Genomic DNA, 27386 nt, shown 5'->3' with positions numbered 1-27386 from the left:
CATCGCTGGTCCTCTCCCTGCCATTGCTCTCCCACAGAGTTTGGTCCCTGCAGTGGCTCACATCTCAGGTGGGGCCTCACAGAGGACCTGCAGGATTATCCAAACAATGTTAAAACTGGGACATAAGGATTAGCTATGGCCATGTAATCCCCAGTGGTGTTTCCACCAACCCCTTTTTCCTCTCAACAGCATTTACCTGTGCATTTTTCTTTTATTATTATTTATTTTCTTTTGCTATGAACAGGTAAATCATCTGTTCACAGCTCACAAAGTCACTAAAACAGTAAATCTGATAAAACCTGAGTTATGTAATGTTGTGCAATTCAATCCTGTGGGGTTTTATTGTCACACACCTAGCAGTTTATATACATATTTATAGTCTGTTAGAGTATATAATTCTTGACCAATCTTTAAAGTCTGATCTCAGTATTCTGAACATGCATGTGTCTTATGTCTTCACAGGATCACCACGACTGCTGCGTGCATGATGGACCTCAGGCGGTATCCACTGGATGAGCAGAACTGCACGCTTGAGATAGAGAGTTGTACGTTTTTTCATCTACTTTTTACCTTTTTTCAATCGTCTAATGTTCATCATAACTTGTTCCTTGTCCGTGCAGATTATAAGGAGTCATTTAGTTAGTTTATAATCTAAAAACTGGTAAGATATGTCCAGCTTTTCAAATATATTTCATTCAGACTGTTGCATTTATAGACCAGCGGGACGTCAGCTTTGTTTGGGCAGCTGTGTGTTACTGGGCTTTCACTGGGTCCCAACAAATTATGCTGTACTGTAATACAAGGATTTACTCAGAAGTTTAATATTTTCCAAATAATCCATCCCATCCTATTCATAGTGTTTCCCTAGTAAAAGTAGAAGCTTTTTTTTCCTCCTAAATATATCCTCAGCTTAGTTTGTCCTTGTCATAGAGAAATAATTGTATTAGTTTGAATCATAAAGAAATGCTTATGATTTAAGTCAAATTGGTCATTTTTTTTATTTTTTATTCATTTTTAAGCACAGAGACTGTTTTAAAAAAAAAAAAAAAAAAGTGGGAATTGGACTAAATGGTTTTAATTTACCTAATTTGCATTTGGTCATTTCATCATGGTTCAATGATCCTTGATTAACACCAGATACCCGCATCAAATGAGCTACTCATCACAGCTCAAGTGCCTCAACCTTCTCTCGAGCTGTGCACGACTTTGTGTCATGTGCTCTGTCCATGGTGCTGAAGTGATAAATAAGAGCCGCAAACAGTGCTGTTGAAAGCTTGCAGGTGTAGCCCAGTTTCAAATGACTACAATCTGCAACAAGTACGTCATTACAGGTGCCATCGGGGTGCCGCGACACCTCTAAGCTATTATGATAGACACGGTTTTGACATTTAGACTTTTTTCTTTCCTTTGCTTCAATCAGTTTATTTTAGTGTCAGTCGATCGGTTTGTGGTGGCCTAAAGGTTCGAGAAGCAAGCTTGTGACTGAATAACTGAGTGTAATGGCTCAAATTAAAATAAATCCCATTCAAACAGCACTTTTATTTATTTATTTATGTATTTATTTATTTATTGTATGGCATAGTATCTACACACCTACAAGCTTGGGTGTAAAGTCCTCCTGCATTACCTAAATCCTTATAGCTTAAGCTGCTGGCACACCACAGAGAGATAAAAGAAACAGCGGTGAGGAAGAAGAGGTGACCTTGACAATCCACTACGATCATGAGGAAAAGTTATGCCTGCCAAAAAAAGTTTTAACTTGTAACATTAAACCAATTCCACATAATATACCGAGCTGGTTAAACAGTGCTATATTTAACAGTGCAACTGAGCTCGAAGGCCCACAGCTGGTGTTGTACTAAGGGAATTGGAGCATAATGGAACTAAAAAGGAAGTTTTTGAAAAATCTAGAGCATATGATGTACGTTAAACAAGATTTATTAGACAGGCAGTTGCTTTTATTGCGATAAATTAAACTTTCTGGATACAAGGTCTAAGAGTGCACACACACACACTGCTCCATACCACTAAACGGTTCTGTCCTAAAACGCAGACCATTTGTTCAGCCACAGCTCTGTGAGAGTGGAGTTACAGTGATGCATTGCAGCATTTGATTATGGCAGCAAGCTAATGGAGTAAATATGTTTTGCTTGGTGGTTGATGGACACCGAAGCCTCCCTAAATGCATTATAGATCGCATCTAATTCTATATCGATATGGAGTACATTTCCCTTGAAACAGGTGGTTAAGCTGACAGCTATATGTGCAAAGAAATATTTAAAGAAAATCCAGTGACGATGGAACAGTGTCCAGGGCAGAGACTAAAACCAAAGTGCAGGTGAAAGATTCTGCCTAAATAATAAGAATGAGTTGTACAGCATCATATAGTTTAATGAATATGGCCGTCTGTTAATTAGCTTCTTTTTTTTTTAAAACCCTTTCTGCCCCGCTCAGGCTTTTCATTACTGCCACTCAATTGGGTCTACTGGAAGAAGCCTGAAAGCATTGGAGATATTCTAATGAAGATTCAAATTCCAACTTGCTATGAAGTAGTAAGATGATAATTTGCAGACAGGTCACTATATGAGGGCTCAATGGTGAGGATGTATGTGGCACACTCACACATAGTGACAGTGTTCCTGGTTTGAGTCAAGATTGGGCTTAGAAGCATCTCTGTGTGGTGTTGAGGTACTCTGGTACTCCGGTCTGACATTCTGGTCTTTTGCCATTTTACAATATTTTGCACCAGAAGATATCATTAAAATTGGCTTTATGGTAAGATTAAAGTAATTTTCAGTCATAATTATTTAATTATAGACATTTTCATTATATATACTCTACACAATCACTCACCACAAAAACTTTAAAGTTTAAAATGAAAAGTTATTATGGCATTATTTTATCAGTCCCACTCGAGATGAAATTCGGCTGTATGTGGCCCCTGAACTAAAATGTGTTTGACACCCCTGCTGTAAATGGACTGGCTGTGTGTCCTGGATGTACCCTGCTTTCACTCAGTGTCAGCTGGGATCAGGTCTACTGCCGCATGGCCCTCGTTTGAACAAAGCAATATACTGTAGAAGATGGATAGGTGGATGGACAGTCATTATGTTTTCTGTGGATTATAATACAGTTGATAGTGCAGTGGAGCAGAGTGGCTCGAGTAGGGCTTTGTACAAATACTGCTTTTTTGCTTATGAAGTGATCTGCTGCCAAAAAATTACGAACAGAAACAATGACCTTTGTAAACCCCATAATGGAACTGTGTAGTTGCACGCCACACTTTAGATTGTTATCTGTGACTCACAGTGATAAGTTAACTTGGTTGCAGCACAGTGGTGAGAATCATTTTTGGGGGGGCTTTTTTCTTTTTAAATATTGTTTTTCTTCTTATTGAACAAATATCTTCTCCACCAGAAGAAAAGGACATCTGTATTTTGACCTTTTCATCTGGCAGAAGAAAAAAGAAAGCATACATATGTGTCTTATTAAGAGAAGAATGACCTTCATGTGGACTCCACTGTTCACACTATTGTTAGTTTATTATTTATAGTTTCTCTCACAAAGGAAGTTCACAAGCAAAAATGCCTCAACCCCAACTAAAAGCGAAACTGGTATGTCCCTGGTAAGATACTGTAGAGTTTGTTACCGTTACCACATGCTGTGCAGTGTCCACTTAAGCTGCTTGTTTGAACATAGTTCAGAGAGTGATGGTGAGCAAGTGCGGGGGAGACAGAGAGGGACACTGGCTGTTTACAAATGAGCGCTCCTCAGAACAGAGCTAGTCATCTGTACCCCAAGCACATATCCTTCTCGTTTAATTTGGTGACAGGCTTTTTCCCACCAAGCTTAAAAGACACTGGCTGGGGAGTACTAACTGTGGCTGTGTGCATGCACAGATAGATGTGGGTGTAAATATGTGTGTAGATCACCGCCACTTGAAATTGCACTGTGCCCAGTAGAACATAAAAACAAACACACACACACACACACACACACACACACACACAAACACACACACAGTACTTTTTCTTTTGTTTTATCTTTGCCCTGGGAGATGAGGCCTCACAGAGCAGAAGTCTGAAGGCAACCTCTGTCTGGACTCTTTTAGACGTAATGTTCCCTCCGATGAATCCACCCATTAGCTGAAAGAGTTGAATTTCTATGCAAATTTCCCATCCATATTTTCCTTTGTTTTCATTGTTCTGATCATCACCCACACATCTGTCGCTCAATAGCTTCTTTGCACCTCTTATTTTTCTCTTTCACCGATTTGACAAGGTCATCATTTTATATTCTGCTCTTTTGTTTTCTTTCTTTCTTTTTGCTCGACAGAAGGCTCCACTGTTACAACACCACCTCATCTCCCTGGCATTGAGCCGTTGAGTGTTGCTTGTGAATTAAAAGCTTTGACATATTGGATTTAATATCTAGAAACTCCCATTGACGGATTTGTCGTTAATCCCCTTATGTTTACCTTCTGTAATTATTTACAACAATAATCAGATCCTTATTGTGTTTTTGTTACTAACTTGTAATGACATAATAGCAAAAAGAAATATGTTTTTAATTGAGTACAAAGTTAAATAAAAGGACTATACTGATGTTTATATAAGAAAATAAGATGTCCTTTATCCCAATCATTCGTGGCACAGAGAGTGAGGATAGGAACAACAAAAAGCCTAAAAAACCCATTTCTTATTGGTTAGTAAAGGTGTATTTTTCTGTCCATGTTCATGGCTCTACAAATTCCTCACCAATATTTTGTACAGAGAACAACTAAAAAAGAAAATCATAAACATACAGCAGTCACAATGAGAACAGAAGCATTACTTTAATGTTAAATATATTTAACCATTTCACCATAAAGCAGGTAAATTCATTGGACCCACATTAGAACGAACGTTTTACTGAAACAGCAAAGTAGGTTTTAGTATACATTTTCAATAACAAGTAGGCACGTTTTCCTTTTTTCTGGATTGAGGAGAATCTTCAGAATTGTTCCAAAAAGTCTGACCTGCTTGAAGTAACATTTAAAACGGCAGACACAGTTTCAACCAGTTAATTAATAAAGTAGAGCGCTATCGAGAATCGAAAGCAGACTAGAGGCACTGCTACTATTTTTTTAAAGAGGATCCTTCTTTTGAAAGAATGGAAGTCGGTATATCCACGAGCATTTGTCAAATACTGTTATTATTGCATCGAAAATTGTCACATTTTTCCAGTTATTGTTCGTTATTACATTACTGGTTGGGGCGAGCATCTTGGCTAGCAGACCAGGCAATTGTTTTCTTGCAAAAATAGAGTTTCAGAGTGGAAAAAAAGATGGTCAAGGAAAAATAGTAGTTCTTATATACTGAGCTTAAAATTTTAAAAAGTTTAATGATTCATTTCCAGACAAAGACTGGGACTCGGAGAAAAAGTGACAGCGTAACAGTCGCTCATAAAAATCATATTAAAAACAGCTTTTTATCGGGAGATCATTCATAGTGAGGAAATCACAAGTCAACGTATGTCTCGGCCCTCGATAGTAGTGCTAATTTTTAATGTGCCCCATTGGGGAAATTACCCACTGAATTAGCCCCCCCCCCCCCAAAAAAAAAAAAATTATAAATCAGAAAAGAATAAAATGAAGTACAGATGGAGCTTAACTTTAATACTACACAACCTCGTGATGAGAAACCGTGGGTAACGGCTGGGTTTATCACCTTGCAAGCAAAGTCGTGTCACCCTGCATTAGTGTTGCCGCTCTCTGCATGTGTAATCTCGCACTTCAGCTTCCATCACAGGCTGCGCAAAGATATTACCTTGGTGTGAACAAATACCATTGGCTGCATTATTCAATATGGTTAAACCGCTCCTGTTCCGGGTCACTGTTACAGTAATGCAGTTTACAGTGTAAAGTGTGTATGTTGCTGTTGAGTAGCTTTACCTTCGGAGGACGCCGATTCTAGTAATACATGTAGCACTGACTTCAAAAGAACAGCAGCTGTGCCGCTTCTCAATAAATCATCAGATGAAGAGAACCAGTCAGTTATTAAACACTCAACACCACACGGGAGGATGTTTTGGCCTGATTAGATTCTTTAGCATGTGTGAACGTGAATGGCCCTTCAGCTGGAAACAAATGTGGGGATTTGAAGGAAGCTGAAGAGTGGCAGAAAATAAGCAGCGCGAATTGGTGAAATAAAAAATGGCCTTTACGAAACCTCCCACATGCATACCAAATCAGGACATATATCTCCTTATTTTCTATATACTGACAAAGACGTAAACGGCACAATACAGATGATATTGCACTGACAATAAAACATTTTATTACTACATTTCTCTCAAGTAATAGTTATATTTTCTGCACCAGTGAAGCACACTTCCACTCTCTATCTCTCTGTTGCTATCCCTGCTCATCGGAGTCCATTTTTAGAAACTGCAGACATCTTCCAGGGTGTGAATGGCTCCTACACTTGCATGCATGGCTTATTTATTTATTTTATCTTCAGATGTTCCTGTGAGGCATGCAGTCAGTTGCAGCGAGATGTGCACCGCAAAGGTCTAAAGACATTTTTAATTACGACACCAGGAATAACATTAAAGTCGCTTTGAACTTCATGGGATCAAAAATTCATCTGAGACATATTTAAGAGTGAAGTGGCCTTCCGAGCACATCGGGGAGGACAAGAACCCGCTTCGCTAGTCAGGGGGCCTAGATTTCCCCATTTTCGCGCGCGCGTGTGTGTGTGTGTGTGTGTGTGTGTGTGTGTGTGTGTGTGTGTGTGTGTGTGTGTGTGTGTGTGTGTGTGTGTGTGTGTGTGTGTGTGTGTGTGTGCAAGATGTAAAAAGAAAAAAATTCTTAAGCGTAGCGGACACAACACAACACTGAGACCCGAGCTGAGGTATTGGTGATGCCGCCATGAAAGATCGCTACCGCGATTGTAAAAACATGCATGATAACGCACCACCTATAGGATCGTTTTCTTTTTGGACATTTCACTGCATTTTCCACTGGGAGGTTCAGTATCGTTAAAATTGGCTCCATGTTGCAATTGTTGTCATTTTCCAAATTAATTGTTTGGTTTTGTAAACATACCGACGTTTTCATCATGTATACTCTAACTTTAAACTTAATCAATATCTTCCAGGATCGTTACAGTGAAATTTCTGTAATGACATTTCATTGTCTTACTTTGTTTGTGTGTGTGTTTTCTCCAGGTACTCTGATTTCCTCCCAAAATATGCATTTGAAGTTATTTTGAGACACTGAATGTCCCTGTTTCAATCCATGGGCCCTCTTTTGGGCCAGTGTTGGTCCCCTTTCCAGGTGTTTGACTCCCCTGGCGTGTTTGACAAAGGATGTGGTCAAAATAGCAGATTTCAGGTGACGCTAGCTCTCCGAAACCATTATTTTAATCCTCAAAGACGTCATTACTCTGATTTGTGTAATTAAGCCTTTAGTGGACACAACAGCATATATAGATGTATAATTTAGATAAATCCAGTTATTTACAATAAATCCCCAAGCTGCTTCTGTTTTCTCTGCTAAAAATAAATTTAATATATGATGAATGAATATAGAAATTGTGGCAGATTTAAAATTTTACATTTTGATTTTTGATGTTTGAAGACATTTTGTATCAATCGTGTGCTAAAAATCTGTCAAAAGGATTGTTTGGGGTATTTGTCACTATGATGGGGTCTTTATTACACTCTATGAACAGTAGGTTTTTCCACAATGTTTCATTAAATATACAAGGTGTTCCATGTCACCATTTGTAAGTTAAAAAAAAGTTGAATTGATAGAGAAAAACAATGTTATCCCTGATTATGTTTTGCCCAGAGCAATATGAAAGCCAATGTTTTATCTCCCGCTCGAATCCTTCTTTGCCCATTAAAACAAATCAACTGAGACATTATTTCATAAGCTTGAAAAAAAAAAAAAGCCCGGAGTCAGATTTGGTCAGGGAGATATGCCAGAGTCTCAGTTAAATAGCTTTCGTATTGTATAGCTATCTCCTCTGATGTTATCATGAACTATTCCATTTATTTTTGGCCTGGCATTGCTCTCAGACTTTAGAATACAGAAGCAAAACCTTTGTGTCACTGTAAAATACATATTGTCATGCTCACTTTTTTTTTTCTTTTTCTCTCTGAGAAAATTAATGAAATGTTTAAGCCTGCTTTTCCGCCAACATCCCCTCGTCTCTGAAAGATCAAAGATATACCAATTAGTGGCAGACACTGTGGCAAAATAAGGGAGGTAAAATGACAAAGTCGCATAGAAACAGTAGGATGGAAACAAATGATTTTGTGTGGAATTCACAAACCGGAAGACTTCCAGTGAAATAACTTATTCCCTATAAGAACCCATACAGATCTGAGTTTACTTGTTGTCTAGTGTCAATTTCCTGTAACAACAAACTATAACTGTAAGCCCATGTGAGCTTTAGAAGTCATATCCTTCACACCGTGTAATACATGTTTGCTGGTGTGTTTTGTTGCATGTTATGATTAGAATGTAAAGGTTGTGCCGAGGAGCTGAGGCGAAAGACGTGAAGACTTTAAAATCCAAAGGATTTATCCTGCTGGGATCATCGCTCGCGTGCTTTGTAGATCCTGGGATTAATCGGAAGTTGAATCTTATGGTTTAAACCGTATATGCATGGGTTGAGAAAATTGAGAGGTTAATTTATTAAAATAGAATGATTTTTAAAAACATTGCAATTGTTATTTGAGTGGAAACAAGCTTAAAGTTTGTGCTGGTGGTAGCTTAGGAATAGATTAGGGGTCATTAATAAAAGGGCAAGTTTATCCTCTGCTGATGATTCACGAGGGCGACACTCATCATCAATCATCAATCCACCCATATTCTTAATTCTTGTTAATCCTGAGAGGCTTTGCACCGTTGTTGTTTAGCACTCCACACATTCTAGCGTTTCACATTCACCAAGCAATGTTTTGAAGACGAAATGCTGAAAATGATGTAGTTAGCAATATGCAGAGCGATATGCTAAAAACATTAACAACTGTGACTAAACAGATTCAACTATAAAAGTGTCACGTCCCAAGAGAGTCTGGACCGGGAGTCATGACTCTCTGGAAGCCGCCAATGTTGTTATTGCCCGTCTACTCGAGCATGTGTGGAAGAACTATTCACCACAGTCGTGCTGCGCATGCACAGTAGCGACATTTTCAAAAAGTTCCACATTAGGAACTGTTTTCAAAATGTTACATTTTCAGTGGCTCTGAGGACCGTTGTCATGATAACTGACAAAAATTCAGTGGAAGTTTGTGGGTTTTATTTTGAAAAAGGTTGTCGTGTAAAGGGTCAAACTTCGTCAAACCTTTTCACCCTCTGCTTTTATAGCTTGACTTTTTAATCACCTGCATTTAGTTCAGAATGCAAAGTTTTATCGGAACCAACAGATAGGAACGCATTAATCTTATAATTTCCGCCGTGCTTTTAAGCAATGTCTTCATTACGACATGCATTTTAGTATGGATCACTAAGTCAACACCTCAAAATAGTATGAGTGTGGAAGTTTTGAAAATGCATTATTTCTCTGATCCACAACTCCACTTTGATCCAGAGGAACAAGGCAGAGGGTTGAAGGCTGTCGAAAACGTTCCCTGACAAGTCTATGTTGTGAATGCTCAGTGGCTAAATGGATGGCAGTTAATCGAGAAGAGCAGGAGATGAGAAGGGTGAGGAAGAGGTGAGTGAAAGCACAATGGCTGGACAGTCATAAGAGGAATGTCAGTGACAATGAAAACGCAGGAATAATACAATATTTTGTTGAAATGTTGACGACGATGTTACTTTCTTTATGCATTGAACTTTGCCTTTTTAAATAACTCTGCTCTCATACACATGTGGCTTGTCACAGTCTATATATCGATATATTATTTTGTCAAATGTATTGCACAAGTTGATATTGCATTGAAAATACATTTGTGATATAGTGCGTAGCTTGAGAAAACCGAGTGTAATCAAATGGGGAAAAAATGGTGGGAAAAGAAGAATAAAAAACTGAATAGTGAATGAAATGTGAGGCAAAACCAGAGGAGGGAGAGGAGGGGAGAAAGGAGGTGGCGTATAACGTTCTTTTCTTTATGCATTAATCAATGAGCCAGCGTGGGAGTTCCCTTAAATTGTTCTGTCAAGCATGATTTCATATGTCATCCCGACCAGCCCCTGTCTCTCTTGTCATCCCCCCACACACGTCCTGTTCGTACTCATGCAAATCAAACAAGTCCATTCTCTTTCATTGTCTAAATCCCCCCCCTTCACCGCCGCGTAACAAAAGTACTGATCACACATGGAATAATGAAAGAAAGGGAGAGCCAGCGACCAAGCCTGCAATCAAATATATAGTACAATAATCATTCGGGGAAAACTTGCATGCAAAGCTTTGTTTCTTTTTTTTTTTTTTTTTTTTTTTTTTTTTTTTTTTTTTTTTTTTTTTTTGCCCTTGTCCTGTTCGGCAGCTTGGGCCAACAATATGATGTGATTGAGAGCCTTCGGAGTCAGAACAGTTTTTGGTCTTGCAACAGGGAGAGACCTGGAGTCTCCTCCTGTTGCCTTCTCCGTCAGAAGCTGGCATGGCTGCCGTACACGACCGGGGGGGAACGCACAAAGAGAGAGAGAAGAGAAGAGAGAGAAGAAAGTCGAGGGGGGAGGGGGGAGGGGGGGTGGGGGGAGGGGGGTGGGGGGAAGGGGATAACATACAATGTCCTTGTTGTGCTACATATATTATTTGCAATAATCACACTCATCCAAATACTTTCCAACTGTTATTAGATTGAACCAGCCTGAGCAGCTCTATCTAGACAGTAACGTGAAGCAGGAACATGAAATAACAAAGAGGCAACAACAAAAGAGGAACATGATTTTTAAAGTTTGAGCAAATGATGACAGACAACAAGCAACTTCAGAAGCACCTTTCGTGAGGAGTGAAAGTGTGTGTGTGTGTGTGTGCGTGTATGTGAGTGTGTGTGGCTTGTCCACTGGGTGTGGCCGGAACTGTTGTGGGGGGACCCGTGGTGACACCCCGGGGTCCGAGGCCACCGCGCCCGGACACCGCCACCCCGGCAGACAGAAGCCCCCCAGGCCCGGGGAGACCCCAGCGAACCACCCCAGAGAGCCCCGCCCCCGCCCAAAAAGCACCCGACGGAGAATGCAGAGAGGAATCCCCCCCAGGCAAGAGGGGCCCACAAGAGAAGGACAAAGGGCACAGGGCCCCAGGCCCCGACCCAAGCCGCCAAGCCGAGAAAAGGCCGGAGCAGGGCCCCCGGGCCGAGCGGGCCGAGAGCCCCCCCAACCCCGGCGGCGAGTCCCACCGCACCCCCGGGAACAGGCCCACCCACCGCCCCCCCCCAACCCGGTAAGGCAGAGACGGCCCCAGCCGCCGCGCCCCGGACCAGCCCCGCCCCCAGACCCAGGAAAGCGAAGCCCGGCGCAGGCCCCGGTCGGAGAACAGTCAACTCTACACCCCCAGGAGCCTCATAATCCACCCGCCCCATAACCCCTCCCCCCGGGTCTTGATTGGGAAACCCAACCCATGACCCACCCCGCACACACACACACACCCACACACCCACACACCCACACACCCACACACCCACACACACACACACACACACACACACACACACACACACACACGGAACGGGGGGGGGAGTGATGACTCTCGCACCCTCAGGCCGCCGGCCGGGCCCCCTCCCGGCCACCGCGGTATCCCAACCTCCACCAATCCAACAGCAAGTGGAGAAGGAGCACCGCACCCCAGCCCCCCCACAAGCGCCGCGCCCGAGGGAGCGCGCCCCCCGTACTCCAGCCGCACTCACCCCGGGCCGGGGCGGGACCCCAGCGGGAGGTGCTGGGGGGAGCCACGTCTCCCGCCCTTCCCCTGCCCTATATGTGTGTTGGATGTATGTAAGGGTGTGTTTTTGTGTTTTGAAAAGGTGGATGCGATGTGTGTGTCTATGGTGCGGTTTAAAATTGGGGGGTAGCGGGGCCCGGGCGTTCTACCGCTGACAAGCGGCAGAACCCCGAAACAAAGCTTTGTTTCAACTGACGTGCAGTGTTGTCAACTGTGGCAGCCATTATCACTGATTATTATGTTGCATGTTGAGATATAAAAAAAAAAGAAAAAAAAAAAAGCCATCGTTGTTGAAATAATCCACCTAAAACAAAAACAATTACAAGTGGGAGACCGTCCCTGTGGCAGTACAAATGCATGCCGAGAGAGACTGGACATTTTTTTATCAGCTCAAAACAACATATTGTGATGAGCTAAAGCAAACAAACGATTTAGCAATGTAAAAGGTAGCTCTGTGTGACTTTTCAATTCAATTCATCCCCTCAGTATGTGGGGCAGATAAGCAAAAACCCAGACTTTTTTCTTCATAATGGCATTCAGCCATAGTTAACAGAAGGAGGTCTCAAAACATTTTTTTTTTTTTTTTTGGGGGGGGGGGGGGGGTAATTTTAGTCTTGTTCTGCTGGTGAATCACTCTTCTAAAAAAAATAAGAGCAGCTCCAACTGTCTCTTGTCTCTTCATCTTACTCTTTCTCTCTGTTTGAGAGCATTGCTCTTATGCCCTCAAGTCAGCAGACGTGACGACTGCAACGCAGCAGACAGTAGGCAGCGGTTTATGCACGAGCCGAGTTTCACGGTCTAATGGAAATTTTCAGCATCTTTTCTCTTCCCTTTAGTTCGAACCACAGAGTCTGATGTTCCTCAATCATGTTTCGCGTCTGCCCACCGACCACTTTGCTCTCATTCCGCCCCAATCAGTGGAGCCCTGGGCAGCACAGACAGAGCAGCTTTTGTACAGATTAGTATTTATGGACATGTTTTTTTCTTCTCAAGAAAGAAGAATATATATGTACTTAACGTGTTTAATGAACACCTTTAACAAGTGTTAAACAGTTTTATTCACATTAATGTGGCCGTTACTCCTCCTTCAGCCCAGCGACAAACTTAACTTGTTGGCAGTTGTCGGCTTGGTCACAATCGTACTCTTTTGTTACTTAAAACCATTCAGCAAAAAGTGTTTCTGAAAACATTTAAGGTGAGAAATAAGCTGCGCAGTTGCTTTGCTTCCAGTACAGCTAGTGTAGACGTTTCACAAAAGTTTTGCAATACGTCGGGCAGCCATTCCCCGCGCCTCATCTGCACAAAGCTGTCTGGATTCTACTTGGGTTGAAGCGCTGCAACGCAGCTTGAAACAAACCACTCTGTCCCCAGCATGGACTGCGTTTCACATCCACAATCGATGGGAAGTGGGAAGTTTACGGAATGTAGCTTCATTCTGCACTGCGGATGGGTTAATTGCGTTAAGATTTCTAATCGGATTAAATATGATGATGGAATAATCTGCGTTAACGCATCATTCGGCCGACAGCAGCAGAACATCCATCACTGTGTCTGCTGCTGTCTTCTGTCATAAGAATGTGAAATGAAGAAAATGCTGACATGATTGTGTTATTATGTCAGGTAATTAATTGACAAGACTTAATGACATCCAGATGGGACTCGTAATACACCCACACACACACACACACACACACACACACACACACACACACACACACACACACACACACACACACACACACACACACACACACACACACACACACACACACACACACACACACAGATTGAGAGGATCCGGTCAATAATTCCTGTTCTTTGTACCCTCTGTTAGATGGATACACCACAGATGACATTGAATTCTACTGGCGAGGCGGCGATAATGCTGTGACAGGGGTGGACAAGATTGAACTGCCACAGTTCTCCATCGTGGATCATAAACTCATCTCCAAGAATGTTGTCTTCTCCACAGGTAACATTGACCGACACCGCCACCAAAAAAGGCCCAAGATATCTTTCTTTATATGCATGCATGATTTTTCTCTTGCTCTATAAATGTCATTCTCTGGCTTTTTCATTTCATTGTTACTGCAAAATCAGGTAGCGTGTTAATTCATGAGCATTGATCGAGATCACTGTTAGAACTTATTGATGTAAAATGAGAAAATAAATGGCACCCACTAATTTCCAGAATAGCAAATCCACATACACAGATTCAAATCATTGAATAAAGCCCCACTCTGTGAGACAGAAAACACCATGACTTATTTAATAGCAATAAACAAAAAGAATGCTGTCTGATACAATGAAATATTCATCTCCACAGCATTTTCATATTTATGACTTTGCCATGCAAGAAACCATTTGTAATGAGAGACAGTGTTTCCGCTGAATATAGTTTTTGGGGGAGCTTGTGAATTGAATGGGAGCATAACAATAACGCAATAGCAATGGACAGACTAAACCAATGCAAGCTTGTTTTGTGTGCCAGGCTCACATATTCCACACCAGTGAGGCTATTAATAACATAATGCCTCCTGCTGAATGCATAGTATCTGGATATATCCGTGTAAATACAGCATTGTGTTTGTATTCCATTAACATACAAGTACGTTTACCCAAGTTGATCCCTGTATTGTTCCTGAATGTATACACTTATAGAAATGCACACTCTTAAATGGGGAAATCCCTTTTAGGCCCCGGTCTGTTGCGATAAGGACAGACCAAATTGGGGGTCACCCAGATATGCAAACATCAGCAAAATTGACTGGGCACCTATCCAATCCCAGTGTCATATTTCAGTTCAAGGATAAGCAGTGTCATTGTTGCCCATGAATTATACATGTTTGGCATTGAATTTCCTCTCTTGACCATTCAAATGCAAAGTGCGTCGCCATTTTATTGAAAAATAATTCAGAGATCACATCAGTGTCTCATCTTAACATTAGTAAATTACAATAATACATTTAATTATCCTTCATCTTACACCCCTCCTCTGGTTCTGCTTGACTTTCCCATAAAACATGAAACAAAACATATTCTAGCTGTTCTTGAGGTGCCATCCTCCACATACAGTAGCTGTAATTCAGTAAAGCAGCTGAAACTGGAAATGTAGTTGCTTTCCTGAGAAATGTGTGCGGATACAATTTACCTATAACGAAACCCTGCTGTGTGCATATTTGAAATAGGGCAGAGATAAGCAAAAAAAGGCAATTCTCATAGGAACCATCATGCCTCAGCGATTATACATATGAACGTGGGGCACCTTAAAGCCACTCAGTTCATAGAAACAACACATAAAGCCTGTGGCTGAGTCGTTTGACAATGGACAAGATGTTTTAGTGTATATATATATATATATCTATATATATATATATATATATATAGATATATATATAGATATATATAGATATATATAGATAGATATATATATCTATCTATATATACATAATTTTTTTTCATATTAATTGGAAGAAAAATGAGCAGTCAACAATGCAGTATATATTTACAAATACCTGAAGCATTAGCTTTCCAGATTATGCAAAATTGCTACCAGAATTGAAGTAAAAATACCAAATAACTTGAAAAATGTAAAACTCCAGCTATGGGTATGTGCTGAGCCAAAAGCTAAACGTTTTATCTTTCTAGATTGATCACCAAGATATTAAATGTCTTTCATGTAGCTGAAAAATGGTTGAACATTTTTTTTCAAAAAATTCCAAATGTAAAACTCCAAGAAGCAGAAAAGGGGATTTATCAGCATCCGTCATCTGGGAAACATGGATGTGCATACCATATTGTGTGAAAGTCCTTTGGATAGATGTTGAGATATTTCATGACAAGTGACAACTCTGAGCCGTGCTCGCACAAGACGAAGAATGACAAGAGTTCACCACAGTCATTAGGATTCATCCTCTTCCTCCTCATCTGCCAAAACCCCAAAATGGAAATTTTTCATCCTGAACTATAGTGAATGACAGCCCGGCATTACCATTTTTAAAGCCACACCACTAAGACGACTAAAAATAGAAACGCTATATGAGTTTTGTGTTGTGTACAGCAGAGAAGCGTAAAATAAACTGTGACAGATTTTCAGCAATTAATCTTTTGAAGCTTATTCTGGGGTGTCTGCCTTTGGTACAGTGTAACCTCTCTTAGCAGTGTAAAGGGGTGCACTAGTTACAAGGCAGCCAGATGAAGGTAAAAGAACCAAAATTGTATGGACAACAGTTGCACAGTTGTAACATCAAACTCTAACGTGGTTGAATTATCAGCAGATAAATTCATAAAATTGCACAAGCGCCACGGCACATTTTCAGAAAAAACATCAGTGCCCAGCTGTGTTATAGGATTGAACATCTGTATCCTTCATGTGGCACAGCAAACCAGCGGTTAATCTCCAGTCTTCGGAATGATGTGTTAAAACCAAGCGCTTATCATTAATACCACTACTCCAGGCAGTAAATGATTAGAGGTATGCAGTCATGTGCTATGTGTTACTATTACAAACGTTTCTGTGAGCTTATTACTTTAGACTAACCTGAAAACAGTCGATGAGCCTTAGAGTAGCTGTCTCTCTCTCTCTCTCTCTCTCTTTCTGCTCTGCACTAGTTATAGGTTACATTAACTTTGTAACATTGTGTCGAGAGTAAACGTAATACACTTATGGCTCCAAAAGGAGGTTTTTGCCCATTCCTTTGTCTCTCCTGTTTTATTGCTAGTACCTTACGTTATTATCAGTTTCTTACCATTATTGGCCGTTAAAATGTCACACACAGGTGTTAAAAGCACAGCTAAAGTGTCACACAACATTATAATATAACTGTGTGATAATTATTGGGACAGACAGCAATAATGAAAACAAATGTCAGTGTTACTGTCAGCCGTATATACTTGTTTTCATTTATAGCAACCAGGTCATTTTCAGTAACTTGTGAAAAAGTGTTTATAACAAAGTGTAAACTGCTAAATGAATTATTAAGTCAATTTGACCCCAACTCACAAGCAAAGCAGACATTTGTTAACATTCTAACATCATCTCACCCTACACAAATTACAATAAAGATAAGATAAAGTATTGCTTTCACCAACATACCATGATCCGTGCACATAATACCCTCTGCTCCTTTCTCCAGGTGCTTACCCTCGTCTTTCTCTGAGTTTTAAGCTGAAGAGAAACATTGGATACTTCATTTTGCAAACATACATGCCTTCTATCCTCATCACTATCCTCTCCTGGGTCTCCTTCTGGATCAACTATGATGCCTCTGCAGCCAGGGTGGCTCTAGGTGAGGTGCACAGAACAGTGAATGTAATAACCAAAGTGGGGAAGTGTTAGATTGTTGAAACCCGTGTTTTAAAAAAATGCAGCGCATAGTATATTGATATTATAATGATGTCATAGTATTAACCGAGGGAAATAGCCATCAAGTGTTACTTTCATCCTCAGACGTATTATGATTGATGACTCGGCTGATTTGGTTTCACTCTGATTTCAGAGCCTATGTGCTTCTCTGGTAATCACAATTTCCCCTCAGTCATTCTCGATTATGTAAACCCCATGTGGCCTTTGAGGTTCGTATCAAGCCTCTCTGTGTTCATCACAAGATGGCTGTCTTCTATTAACCCAACCCCATCCACGCAGCTTCATCCATCCTTCTGCCCATCCCTGGCTTTAGTCGACAAGGCAATTTCACTGATTGACGACTGAGCTGCATTTAGTGATCCAGGGGGAAGGCATGCATGGGATTTAATGAAAAAAAAAAGAAAAAAGAAAAAAAGAAAAAAAAAAGGTAATGCTTTGTAATGGAGGCAGGTCAACAGAGTTGGGAAATGTTTTGTCACCACCCTTTCTACATTGGATTCGGGAACCACTTTACTCTGACCTGGATTCAAGCATTAAAATGGACCTGCAATGGCTGCATCACATGTCCACTTTCTGCAGAAATCCTTTGTTTTCATTGTTAAGCTCTTGCAGCGACAGCTTGGGAAAATTGCCTGAATCCTATTTTGAGCGGTGGTCACCTGACAGTTTTGTGACAGCTGTATAATAATTTCGTAATTGTTTACGGGGGCTGTGAATAGAAATTGCCTTAAATAATGATGATGCTGTGTGCTTTCCAAACGCAATGTACATGTGCAGGATTCATGAGCACTGTGGGAACAATGGACATGATTATTTAGGCTTTAGAATCAGGCTTCTCATGCCATTTGTGAGTCCAGGATATGGATAAACACGCTACTGAAAACACGCCACAACCAGGAGCCTTTGCTTTATTAAATACTAAATTACATTACCCCTGGCAAGAGCTGATGTGCCAGTCATACTAAACACACTGTCAACACATTGATATGCACGGTCAATCTGCCAGTATCTATTGCCACAGCCTGCCGGGCGAGCCTTTAGAAAACCATCTACAACTTTTCCCAGGAAGTGTTTTCTGCTAATGAACAAGATCAAGGTTGACATTTAAATTAAAAATTACTGCACCACTTCAGGTGCGCAACTACTACTTTGTTTCCCAAAGCATGTTTTAAAGTCACAGGGCTAATCCACCTTGGTTTCATTGATTCCGACAGCCTTAATCAATTACAGAAATCATATCAAGTTGCCGGCAATAGATTTCTTCCAGTCAGGATGATTAAAAATGTCAAACATTCCATCAGAATTGCACAGGAACTCAGGGGTTTTAGGGTGACTTGCTGTTATTGAGTTTGATTGAAAAGAAAAATGGATTTTGTGCACATTCCTCTCGTGTTGTTAGCACACAAAACATGTTGCACTTTAGTCCAGCTAATTCAATTTCTCATGTTATGATATGACCTCCATCCACCAGGGATTACCACGGTGCTAACCATGACTACCATCAACACCCACTTGAGAGAAACGCTCCCCAAAATCCCATACGTCAAGGCCATAGACATGTACCTCATGGGATGCTTCGTCTTTGTCTTCCTGGCTCTGCTGGAGTACGCACTGGTAAACTACATCTTCTTCGGCCGAGGCCCTCAGCGTCAGAAAAGGGCAGCTGAAAAGCTCATGACAGCCAACAATGAAAAGTTAAGGATGGATCCAAACAAGGTAATTATTTCAGTATTGAGTATTCATACAAACAAAGTACAAATTCAACATAAACTTCCCAAGTGCTTACATGTTTCAGTCAAATGAGTTGTCATTGTTCTCAATTCTTGGCATCACATTTCCTCTACTTTGCGGCACAGTGTTAATTTGATTACTAATAAAGCTGTTTAAGGAGCTTAGAATAATTAGTAGCTAAGGAAGGAAACGTCACCACTTCAAATAGAGGGTTGACCTAATGTTTCCTGCCTTCGCTGTACCAAGTAAAGTCAGCCTAATAGGCTGTACTGTCCCTGCTTGAAAGCCAAATCTGCTATGTTACCAGCTGAAACACTGATAGAGAAAAGGGTCTTGGAGCCACTTGACCAAAACCCATGGCTTACTAGCAGAGATCCAAATGGCCACTACAGTAAGGTTGTAAATGAACAGCAAATATGCCTTCATTGCAAAATTGTACAAAACAATCCGGCAGATACATTGCTGTATATACTGTACATCAGGTGACACTGAGAAACGGGACAGACTTTGGTTTATCCAAGAAGAATACGAAAGATCTATTATGGGATTTTTCCCCCATAAAACGTTTTGCACATGTAAACGCAAAACAACAACAACAAAAAAAAAAACATTTCTGTTTAATTCTGTTTGCAGTGGCTGGTGGGAAATGTTGTTGGCAGAGATGACACTTTGTATGCACGAATGAAGCAACGGGATCTTGATGGCCATGACTCAATGTGGGAACCAATCTTTGTCGACGATGCTGCAATTGGACTTGGTGATCAAAAGAACAAGGTAGTACAAAAAACCCTTTGATTTGTTTTGTTTTTTTTCCATGAATGATAATTGTAATGACACCATGCTGAAACCATCCACAGAAAGAAATACTATTTGTTGGTTTGGTACTGGACCTCTTTCATAGAGCACAATCAATCTATTCATGTTCTCTATGCCTTCAACCAATCCTTCAGACACATCGCCAGTCCATCACAGGGTCAAAACAGAGAGACACAAAATCACATTCATCCCAACAGGCATTTTTTTGGGACTAATTAAGTTCAAGGATATTCGTTGGACTGTGGAAGGAAACTAGAGAGAAAATTCAAACTCATGAACTCAGACCTTGCACAGAATTTGCATAATCTTTGACTTGAACCAGTTAATTCCTCACTATGATGTGACCGTAACACCAAAATATTTGTTATAGCCACATTTATGTATGTTAAACTATAATTTCCAACCTACATCAACTGGAAAATTAATGGGATTGTTTGATTCTTAAAAATAACATTAACTAGGGGCCAATAGGTGGTGTATTGATCAGCACTGTTGTCTCGGAGCACAAATATCCCTCGGTTTGAATTACTCTGTGGGCTTTTTCATTTGGAGTTTTGTATGTTATTGATGCATGTCCTTGGGTTTTATTCAGGTACTTTAGTTTTCGCTCACAGCCCAAAACTCGCTCACTCAGTCACTCAACCTCTTCATCCCGTTGGGAACATAACACCAACTCGGTCCTGACTTTTTGTTTGCGCTTCTCCTGCACAATAGACCCAACTCTTCTCGCTCTTTCATGACAGTCAGAGTGGGTTTTGGGCCTGGTCCAAGTTGTAGTTCTGCATTTCCTCAATGACCTGAGCTATTTTAAAGGTTCCAGACATGGTGTGGACATTCCATGCTCCAAGACGGATGGTTGTTTAGGGCCCCAGAAAACTCAGGTTCAGACTTAGGACTTCCTGAGGTGGGCTTTCATCCGTAGTTGTCATGGTGCCACTGGTTTGTCTTGAGTTTCCTATTGGCCCCAGGATTTCTGTGAATAGTGTTGTTGCAATTTCGGTAACAACTTGTTGGCTTCCAGGAGGAGGTTACCCCCTAACCTGGAGAACCTGGTGCCGCTTTTAGTCTGTCGTCTCGCCTGTAACCTGCCAAAACCTTGCACTCAAAAGTAACTGGCAACTTTGAAACATGGTGAATAGGAGTGTGAGTGATTGTCTTTTGTTTGACCATTGATGGACTGGCGATCTGTCTTGGGCATACTGTGCTTTCACTTACGAGCACTGTGAATAGCTCCAGTCCTGGGAACCCTAAACTGAATGTAGTAATGAAGGACGATAGATAGCCAAGGAAGAGTATTACTAAAGTTGAACTTTTTGTTGTTGTTGTGCTTTGGACAGATGGACACCCATGAAAACATCCTTTTGGGCACCTTGGACATCAAGAATGACATGGGTGTTACAGAGTTGGCCCTGGGTCTCAATGACCCACGAAATACCATGCTGACATACGACAGCTCATCGCTACAATATCGTAAAGCTGGATTGGCAAGGCACAACTTTGGCCGAAATGCACTGGAGCGCCACATGACTCAAAAGAAGAGCCGGTTACGGAGGCGCGCCTCACAGCTGAAGATCACAATTCCCGACTTGACTGATGTGAACTCGATTGACAAATGGTCGAGGATGATCTTCCCAACCGTTTTTTCCTTTTTCAACATTGTTTACTGGCTTTACTATGTCAATTAGAAGCAACACAATGGACATCACTGGGGAGGGCAAACAGCAAAATATGTTGCTCATTTCTTCTTCATATCTAGTTTGTTTGATATTTATATGATCTTACAACACTGTATACAGAAGTGAAACTATTGTATCTTGTTTGCTGGCTAACAAGTGATTCAGAAAAGATACAACAGTCATGAGGTGCCTGTTCCAGAGTAATCCTTTATAATTTGACCATTTTATGAATTGTTTATTTAAATTTTATTTTTTAATGTTTTTAATATGTTTGGTTTACAGTATACATAATTTATTAACAAACAATACTCTAATGGGTTTTTTGTTTGTTGGTTTGTTTGTTTTTTCTTTCATCATCATTTATATTCATAGGCACTGGTAAAGTTTCAGGTTGACACATTTTTGGATGAATTGTGTTTTTTTTTCCACAATATTATAAAGGTAGGAAACAGGGCCTAAAATGTGTAATTCATAAAACCCATTATTGTTAAATACAGGACATATTTACTTTTTCTTTATGATTCTAATCTCATGGGGCCACTATACCGTTTATGTCCAAAACATTTTTTTAATAATAAAGCTATTTCAAATAAGAGACAATGAGTTATATCACATGACAGAGTTTGAGACAAAAGAAAGAAAAAAAAAAGAAAAAGAATTTGGTCGACTCATGTAGCCTAATAAATCCTATTATGTAAGGTTTACAGCCAATCTGGATTGTCAGTATTTTGATATATTTAACTACTGTATATTTTCTATTCACTTTGTCAAACTGCTCCAAAAAAACAAAAATCACAAAAAGGAACTGACCATGTGTGTAAGAACGTTGCTAATGTTCTCTTTGAATGGAAACATAATCTGAATTAAGTAGTTTAGTCTTGAAGCAACAATCTATGTAAGTATCATATGTATAGTATTTAATAATGATTATATGTCATTCAAAATTCCCTTTGTAACTCTCTTTTCCAACTTTATGAGACAGATATTTACAGACTAACCTTAACTGCAAGTCTTTAATAGGCAATGTATTAGTTTAATTGTTGTTTATTTTCATAATGTAAAAATAATTTAAATACAGATGGAGAATCAGAGGGACCCTAACAAGCCACACAGAGAACACAATGCACAGAAGCACAAAAAACATCAGACATTGTCATTATCATTTCAAAATTTGCTTGTTGTGAACATATATATATATATATATATATATATATTTTTTTTTTTTTACACTAATGGGTCTTTATACTCTCTGCCTCCCAAGTCAGATTTTTAGTTTTTTTATTTCTCACTGGTTGAAATTTGTGTGGTTATTCACTATTCACACATTCCCCCCAAAAATTTTAAATATTGGTTGATTCACAAATGACATAGCCAGCAATCAAAAACAGTTCATATAAGTTAATACAATGATTTATAATCAATGCTGTGCTTTTGACTTTATGGTCACAAAATAGATTTTCTAAGTGTTTTTTGCACACAAGGTTCCTAAAAGCCATAGAGGCTCAACAACAGTTCTTATAATACCTGGTGCTTTTGGAGGTTGTCTTAAGAGGAACTTTGGTAATATTCTCACATTTTGTTTCTGTTACAAGGTTGAATTCTGAAGTAAACTTAGGGCTGCGACTCATCACGGTGTCATCCCAACATAGATGGGACACAAACAGAGAAATCCATTATCAAAAAAAAAGAAAAAAAGATGACTAGCACAAGTGTAAGAAATGCTGATGAGAATTTGCACCCATTAAATATATGGAATGAATGGTAAGGTACAAATAGAAATGATAAAAGACAAGAAAGCTTTATATAACTCAAAGAAGTCACACTAAATACCTTACAGATAACTGGAAGATTGGCCTCCTTTAACTGACACACACGTAGTGCATTTCTTCTGGTGATCTTTTTTAACTGTGTGGGTATGAGTGAAGACTCCAACACAAATATCATATTGTTAATTTAAAATATAGCTGCATACAGTTATGACTTGTTGCATGCTCTGTACAGTAGAAACTTCCTCACCTGATCTTTTTAACCACTTTCCAATTTCTCACTCTTGTGCTCTTCGTGTTTATTGGACCTCAGGAGAGAACACACAGACAACAAGCACTGCCCAACATATGACAATACATTTGGAGCACAATTAGCGACAGTATGGTTTGAATCTCACATAACTATTTTCTATTTATTTTTTTTTTTTACATTCAAATTAGTCCATTTAACATCATATTTATTGTGAATAAAATAAATTGCACCATCTAAGTGAACTTGATAGTTTTGGTGATTATGCCACTGACTTATTTTTTGTAAACCTTTCCTTTTAAATGGATTCTTTTGGAAGTAAGTTTTTAACATGTTAAGTAATCCCAGCATTACTTTTTTCAAAGAATGAGAATGACGTGAACCCAAATTTGAGAAACAAAATGTTCTAATACATATTTCCCTATGTATATATCAGATATTCTAATAGTAATCATAAATTGGAAAATATTAATGTAAATAAATATATATTATGTTCCCAGAAAAAACAATATGACATTTCCGATATGGTTTATTCAGTGAGTTTATGAGAACACAAAGCCTGATGTGAAACGATGTAAATAGTCTACTTTACAATGTCACTGGATTTGTTTATTTTTGCTCTGGTCATCAGAGCATATGTCTTTGGGGTTTTTGTTCGTTTTTTTGCCAAACTGTAAACACGTATTCATGAATGTAGTTGATATTCTTTTGCAGCATGTATTTGCTGTGACGTGTCAGCAAAAGTATAACAATTTATTGTACCAATGATAAACTAAATACAGCTCAATGTAACCACGTTTTAAACACATGCACGTGCACACACACGTGCGCACACACACACACACGCACACACACACACACACACACACACACACACACACACACACACACACACGGTCAAGTTATATAGAAGCATGTGATGCCTTTATATCAAGCCCAAAATGTACCCATCTCAGGTCAGCACAATTCACACAACGAACAACACTTCAAACACAAACTTCAAACTCAATAATTGTACTTGAGAAAAAGTAGCTTAAAGAGCTTGTTCTAGGTGTTGTTTCTCTATTTTCTTTGTTTTCTCTTTGCCACAAAGCCCATGATACACCACCCAGTACAGATCTGCAGTCCTAGCAGGCAGGAGTTTACCACCTGAAATGTTTTAGCATTCATTTGAGTACTAAATCCAACAAAGCCATAGACATATCTCAAACTACCCGACTTAAGAACTTTTCAAAATAATACTGCATGTGGTATGTGTGTATGACGTGAGTGAAAGAGTGTACAATTGATATGGCCGGAAAGTTGTGTGTGTTTCCAGAACACTCTGGCAAGACAGCTCTGCTTCATAAGTTCTACATTTTTGAAATGTGTTTGTATTTCACAACGCTTTTTTGTTTCATATATTTTTATACTTCTATATTCCGGTGTAAAAAAAAGCAAAACAAAAAAAAACAACCTAAAAACACTATTGTTTGGCAAAGCCTTGTAAATCCAGTTTTAGCAGTTTTCATATTTGTACTATACAGAATGATTACATTGTTCACTACAGATACTGGAAACCTAATGGTATGTATGCTAATGAAATCCTTTATAAGAGAGAAATAATTTGACTTTTTTTTTTCTTTCTTTTTTTTGTGGAAAGCGGAGGGTTTTGGAAGTGGAAGATTTTCAGCAGAATCTTCTCTGAAGAGTAAGGATAGACAGACATCATCCTAAAAGCCTAAATGACACATCTTGGTGACAGTGTATGTTTGCACACACTCACAGAAGAAGCCTTAGCCTCCTGCTGCCCTGGGCTTCACTCCGAGCGGCATCAATCCTTCTTACCCACTTAACACCCTCCACCTTGAAAAATCCTTGTATGTGCCACTCACAAGAACATTCCCAGAGACCCGTCTCAAAGATAAGCCCTGTAAAAGTCAGTGTCTGTCTTTATTATGAAAAACCAATGGAAATTATTACCTTGTCAATAAATATTGTATACTGTTCTAAATCTGTGTGTTGTTTTGGGTTTTTTTTTGGTACTAGTGGAGTAGAGTAGGTACTAGTAGAAAAGTACCATAAGTTAAAACTGGTTTAGATGATGTTAAAATGTGCATCCCGATGTTAACAGCCAGGTAAAACCATCATGCTGGACGGATGGAATGAGATTCTTGAATATAACTTCACAGGCTTTTGGTCTTCCAGTCATTTATCCTGATCTCTGAGCTCAAAGTTCAAATAGTCATCAAGGTTGCTGATCAGTTTTAATCCCTTGAAGTTACCGAAGCTCTCCGCAGTCCTTGGTTTACTACAGCAACAGAGTCATCATTCATACCAATTGCCTTTGCACAAAGTAGGTTATAGAAAAATAGCGCTCGGCATAATTACCACGTCAAAGGAGCAGTGGAGCTTTAGGCACAATATTGATTCAAGTTTTCAAGAAGAATATTCGACAGATTTCCATTGGACTTTAAGTAACTTTGTCGCGCAGCCTGATTTTGTTTACTTGTGAGGAATATGGTAGCTTTCATTTCAAGGTCTAAAGAAGCTGCAAGGATTTACAGTTTCGATTAGAAATGCCCTTTATCATTATTATTTAACCAAACAAGAATGACTTATCGTGCCTATTTTCTCACTTGAGTCAAACTAAAATTTACGAAAATAATCTTAAATATTGTGAAACTGATCGTTTATCAGTTTTCCATTGCAAATTGAGATCTCACGAGATCGAGTGTGGAAACGGGATCTTGCCTCGGGAATCAGGAAAAATGTCCACAAACCTACGGATGTTCCACAAAACTTAAATACTGGAACTACATGTTTTTATGAGTATAATGACAAATTTCATTCAGAAAGGGTGTTGACAACGTATGAGAGATGTACAACTAAAACTGGGTCCTAAATTTTTCACTTTTCCCGTGTGGATTCTGGGTTATCGTTTAGAGTTATGAAGAGATTATGATTAAGGTTGAGAAGCACCTCTCAGCTTCTGCTGTGGTCATGGGTGTGGTGATGATGATCTTTAAAAGAGTTACAGTTTCTGAAAAGACCTCTTCAACATTGTTCTCCACGAAGAGGTGAGATAGGTCCATAGCAGCACAACAGGCTCTGAACTCTTCTTTGCTGTAGACGAGACCAAGTTCTGTCTTCAGCTTGCTTCCATTCAGCATTGGGTAGGCCTTCAAAGTGCAGTGCAGTGCAGCTTCAGGAAATTATCTGTGATGTTCCTCAAACCTGCTCCCCCTGCAACAAGGTTGCACAGACAAGATGGTCTGTAAAGTAGAAGTGCTCCCTGGTGTGTCCCAGAATGGTGTTTCAGACCTACACAGAGAGAACAAATTAATACGTAATTAATCTAGGCAATTATGGTGACACTGTTACCCTCTGTTGCTGTATGATTTTGGAAAAAAAATATATCTTGCTGTCATTTTGACTACTGCAATTTATATAATTTTGAATAATTTTCATTGTCATTAAAAAAAGAAAAAACAGAAAAAATTGTGGTGATTGGGTGATAGGCTGTAACATCTCTGCAAAATGACAATGATATATTTAAAATGGTATATCAAAGCACATTTCTCCTCTAACAAATATTACAACCTCCAATGAAACATGGGCTATGACAGATTTCTACAACATAGACTAACCTCTTGTGCAACCCTTTGACGATTATCTGAACTGAGTACCCGACGTCTCTTTGCTGGCAGAGAGCCACTGCTTTCCTCACCCATGGAATGGAGAGAATTTCTGTGAAGGATAAGGATAAGTCATAATTACAATCAAAAAGGGGAAAATAGATCATTCAAATAGTGATAATCAGATTACTAACAGGAATACTTATCACCTGATGTTTTGTATGTCCTGTTCAAACTGCTAGATGCTCCCTTTGATGTGGACAGAATCTATGTTCTTCTTCTGGAGCTC

General features: G+C 39.6%; 1 protein-coding gene across 1 annotated transcript in view; it reads left to right on the top strand.

The window, feature by feature from the left end:
- The window catches only part of gabrb2b (gamma-aminobutyric acid type A receptor subunit beta2b), a 63289-nt gene extending 41195 nt beyond the window's left edge, over positions 1-22094 (top strand). Inside the window, exons 5-10 of the mRNA XM_080483718.1 lie at positions 463-545; positions 13711-13848; positions 17012-17164; positions 18713-18957; positions 19606-19746; positions 21126-22094. Coding sequence (XP_080339844.1) covers positions 463-545; positions 13711-13848; positions 17012-17164; positions 18713-18957; positions 19606-19746; positions 21126-21473 — 1108 coding nt within the window. The 3' untranslated portion in view covers positions 21474-22094. The remainder of the gene's footprint in view (positions 1-462; positions 546-13710; positions 13849-17011; positions 17165-18712; positions 18958-19605; positions 19747-21125) is intronic.
- The last annotated feature ends 5292 nt before the right edge of the window (positions 22095-27386 follow it).

This window comes from Lipophrys pholis, assembly GCF_963383615.2.
Source record: "Lipophrys pholis genome assembly, chromosome: 16".
In the NCBI taxonomy this organism is placed as follows: Eukaryota; Metazoa; Chordata; class Actinopteri; order Blenniiformes; family Blenniidae; genus Lipophrys; species Lipophrys pholis.
This window is presented reverse-complemented; position numbering and strand designations above follow the sequence as displayed.